We start from the raw sequence: 4,770 nt of genomic DNA, 5'->3' as shown, positions 1-4,770 counted from the left end.
AACAGGAGCTCTCTTCCTGTGTGGCCGCGGATTGGCTGTCAGGGTGACGACGCTGGGCGGCCCAGCAGTGACGAGCACGTCACGCTGAGGCTGGAGGAGGCGGAGCTTCTGCTTGATCCACTACGGTAAGCTGCAGTTTAGCTTTTCTCATCTGGAGGCACGTTTCAGCGTGGCAGTTGTTAGTTGAGCTGTTTCATATGTTGTGCAGTAAAATGCTGTTTACCGTTTGTTTAGTAGTGGACAGAATGTAAAGTGAACGTTTAAGTAGCAGGAGTATTAATGTACTGTCACGACTTCAATTTTTACTCCATTGATAAGTGCCAGGTGGACATGGAAACCTCTTTTTACCTGTCCCTATGATATTTTTCTTCAAAGTGCCAGGTTGCTTGGTTGCACAGGTTAAACTTTTACCCCATATTAGTCTTCATGTTGGTCATTCCAGTCTTGTTGCGAATGTGAGCCTGGCACATTTAGCGGAGAGGCTAAAGCTAACTAAGCAGCAGGATATACAGTGCCGTTGCCAGCCTTATGGGTGCCCTAAGCACAAATGCTTTGTGGTGCCCCCCATATGATTTTGTACTTTGTCTTTTTAATATTTTAAACGTGACAATCATTATCAAATAAATAAAAAATTGAATAAAGTAAATGATATGTGGAATAGTCCTCAATGTGTGTAATGCACTATTTTTTAATCACTGTACAGTGTTTATGTTTTAAAGTTTGCCCTTACTATGTAGTATTTTTATTTGTTATTATATATTTAGATATTTTATATTCTGTCTTTTTGTGAATTTACTTGTTTTGAGAGAACTGGTTCCACACTAGTCTGGCCATTGCCTTCTTATGCAATTCTGCTAAATTCTCGTCTCCCTTTGGTGCTCTGTCTGGGATTTCTCTCATTGTACTTGATTTCTCAGATTGAATTTCAACCAGCGCACAGAAAAAGTTGTGAATGATGACATTGATTTTCTGTGCTGTTTTAGAGCAACTCCTTTTCTTAAAGCTGAGGGTCCAGACACTTTACAAAGTGCAGACCAAGGGGTTGGTGTTTATCAGGCTAGTTTCACACCAGTTATGGACCAATAATGCCTGTAGCACACCAGTTAGGCTGTGTAATCAGGGAATCCCTTGGTGTTTATTACAATAACGCACATTTATAATATTAATTTTCTAATGGTGTAATAAAATTAGATAGCCGTAACAGGTTGTCACTGACTTAGAGTGACACTTCCTCCATCTCCTACTGGTAAATGCTGTACGCACATTTTAAGAGAACCTCTCTATTGTTGCTCATCATCACTTCTTATTGGGTTATTGGGCAGCAGAGAGTTAACTTGCTAATTTTTATCTTTCTATAGTTGTCATTTCATGCTTAATCTTTTCTATAGTCAATCAACTAACTTTGATGGACTATAGAAACCTTATTACATACAATTTATTGTTTTTATGACATACAGTATATTGTGGTGGAAAGTATTTCTAAAAATACCAAAGTTGAGGCAACAAAAAGTGTTTAATATTTACAGTTCTTCTCAATAACACATAGTGTAGTGGGATATACGAACTGTACATTCAGAATATAACAGTAATTATGTTCACGTCAAGTTGCAAAGCATGGCAAATTGTTATTGTCAGCAAATGCAACATTGTGACACACCACATTGCTTTGTTAGCAGCAGATTTGGAGAAAGTTGCAGAATGAATAGGAACAATAAAACACTCGTGTCAGACTAAACTAATATTTATTTTTTATAGTGTTAAAAAACAGCCACAAACCTGGAGTAGTACATTAAATTAGCATAACTTGCTGTTGTTTCTCCACAGGTCATTACAAGAACATGCTTTTTATCTCCAATATAATGATATGGAAAACAAACCCGGCAGCATGGAGAGCATGGAGGTCATTAATGTTGAGGCTGAATTCTGCCACCGCTGGTTTGTCTTCTGGCCCTGGTTTTTGGGATAGGTCTGGCGGACTCTCTTGTGCTTCTGCTGAAAAGCCTCCTCACATGCCTGTCATGCTTAAAGAAGTGCTTCATTACTTAGACGTCCAGCCAGCTCAGGTACTTTCACACCTTAATTATCTGTTAAAGTGTTTTTGTGTCTTTTATACATGGATCATTTTATTAGCTACACTTTATTAGTACCACTTTGAACTTCTTAGGCTTTTAAGTATCATGTTTTTTATTGCATTTAACAAGATGTTATAAAAGTTCCTTAGAGATTTTGTTCTAAATTGACGAGAAAAGATAGAACTGGGCAAAATGAAAGCTTATCCTAGTTTTTGTTTTATCCATTTGAAATAAGGATCAATAAGGCTGAATTTAAAAGCTTTTAATCATAACTTTTAACCTTTAAAAAGAGGTTCACACAACTATGAAAAACAGTGAAATGTATAAACGTACTTGTCAGTGTGCAAAAATTAACAATATATAAATTCTTAATCATACAACATGTGCCAAGTTGATTGTATAGCACCAAACTCCTTGCTTATGCCCTCCATCATAGGTGGGACATTCAATGCCTGGAACTTGAATGTTTTTGGACTGTGTAGTATTGGTATTCTGAAAATTGGATTAACTATTGCTTAATTCAAATAACGCAAGCGGAAATATAATTTACCCTCTTCTGTCCGCGGTGCACCGATTGCAGTTTTCTGGCCAATCACCGATTACCGATCTTTAAATAGCCTGACCTGCCGATTCCAATCTTGACCAATACCAATTTTTTGGTCTGAAAAAATTGTAGCTAAATATAGCAAGAAAGTTTCTGAGTTGGCAACAGTGGTGTGACTATTATTAACTGAAAACCTGCAGTCATGACCTGGTGGACTGGTCTGCCAGTCAAACCTCTCACGGGAGAGCAGAAGAGGTCAGTGGTTGATTTTTAAATCTTTGTTGAGGTAGATAAGGTTGCCTTTACCTGCAAATATCGGCCGATCACCGATCTCCCAAAATTATGGAAATTTGCTGGCCGATAAATTGGTGCACCCCTAATTTCTGTAAGTATTTGCAGATTAGGAACTTTGTGAAAACACCTTCTCAGCTTTGAGAGGTCTGTACCGGACATGTAGAGAGCCATATTAGTATATTTACCAACTCCAACTTCATTGTCTCCCAACTTAACGAGACACTGCAAAATCTAAGCCTTCCAAAAATTGACAATATAAAGGAAATAGGGAAAAGGAGCTTGGAGCACTGTTACCCCTGACTGTGTGCAAAATAGGCTAGAATATATTCATGAGTGTTCTATTAATGCCCGGCACCGCTTTATACAATTTAGGTTTTTACACAGGTTACACTCAAAGATTATGATGCATAGCATGTTCCCAGAAGCCTCACCCTTGTGTGAGAAGTGCGAATCCATTGAGAATACTCTTATCAGACAGCTATGCAGTTTGTCCTGAACTTCAAGAGTACTCATGTGACATATTCTCTTTTCTTTTCATGATACTGGAAGTTCAGGTGGTAACAAATCTAATTCTGATCACTCTGGGAATATCTGATAAGTTTATGGAACTCAATGTAGCACAATGGCGCCTTCTAGCCTGTGGTGTTATAATTGTGAAAAAACGAGTCCTTCCTTACTGGGAAAACAAGAGGTGCCTTCCATCAAACATTGGCTAGCAGATCTGACAGGCACTCTCCTTTTGTATAGAATCAGATTCATCTTAGAAGATAAGCTGAGAGATTTTCAGAATATCTGTCAGCCTTTTAGTCTCTTATCTTGACAAAGAACCTGCTAAAACGGTCAGTAGCACTCCTGGGGAGGAAGGGGCAGTTTTGTGTTTTGGGGCAAATGCCTGCCTGAAGAAAATGTTTCTTTAAAAACATGTTTGAAACTTAAATTATTTCAGACAAGAGTTTTTTATTTAAGTAATAAATTACATTTTTTCTCATTTGTTACCATCATTTCTAATACAATACTTCACCCACTGATGTATTGTCATGCTAAAAATGACCCAGAATGTGCTCAGTCTGTAGGCAAATGTGTGATCTATGACTAAACTGAATCTAGACTGACCATCCACACTGGTATTTGCAAGTGATTAGGACGTATTTGAATTTCAGCCATTGTTATCCTGTCTGCCTTTACTTGATCTAGTAATGCCATGGGCATTCTAACTCACAATGATGAGTGTTTCTCAGGCATTTTAATTTTGCTCTTCTCATGTGTAAGAATGTGTGATTGCCAATTATTGAAAACTTCATTGTTTACAATATTGGTTTGTTTTTAATTGAGTGAGGAAACAACAATAATTAAGCTTAAAAAGAATTCCCTAAATATTTACGTCATAATTGATCCTCACGTGTTATTCCAACTTGAAGAGAACCGTGTGGATTGACCTCCTAACTGATAATTTTTCTCCTTACTGAACGGTTGCTGAGATCGTGTTCACACTTCACATAACAAGGCACTCATGAATTGGACAGGTTGCCAGTATCTTGGCTTTCACTTAATGTATGTACTACCAGGACAGATGGGCATGAGTCAAAAGCCTTCTGGTGTGGAAGGCATCTTAGGAAGGAAAGTGATGCCCCCCTCCCTGCTTATAATACATGGTCAAGGCAGGTGGGGGCCATGGGTCAACAACTTAGTCAGGATTTGCGCCACTGTAGGGCTGTTGGCAGGAAACAGGGTGCTGCGTCGCTCCTGCCTGAACTTTAGCACCTCTAAACTCCTCCGCTGCCCGCCCATTTGCCAACTGTCCCAAGACGGCTTGCCAATCAGATGCTCTTAAAAAACAGTTTGATAGATTTAATTAATTTT

At 38.5% G+C, this 4,770-nt stretch overlaps 1 protein-coding gene across 2 annotated transcripts in view; it reads left to right on the top strand.

Moving 5' to 3' along the window:
- Positions 1–50: 50 nt before the first annotated feature.
- mettl15 (methyltransferase 15, mitochondrial 12S rRNA N4-cytidine) overlaps positions 51–4,770 on the top strand; it is a 65,157-nt gene continuing 60,437 nt past the window's right edge. For both annotated transcript variants that reach the window (XM_032561100.1, XM_032561099.1), the window contains exons 1-2: positions 51–125; positions 1,825–2,063. In XM_032561100.1, coding sequence (XP_032416991.1) covers positions 1,839–2,063 — 225 coding nt within the window. In that variant the 5' untranslated portion in view covers positions 51–125; positions 1,825–1,838. The remainder of the gene's footprint in view (positions 126–1,824; positions 2,064–4,770) is intronic.

The sequence above is a fragment of the Xiphophorus hellerii genome, chromosome 4, assembly GCF_003331165.1.
Source record: "Xiphophorus hellerii strain 12219 chromosome 4, Xiphophorus_hellerii-4.1, whole genome shotgun sequence".
NCBI classification, from domain to species: Eukaryota; Metazoa; Chordata; class Actinopteri; order Cyprinodontiformes; family Poeciliidae; genus Xiphophorus; species Xiphophorus hellerii.
This window is presented reverse-complemented; position numbering and strand designations above follow the sequence as displayed.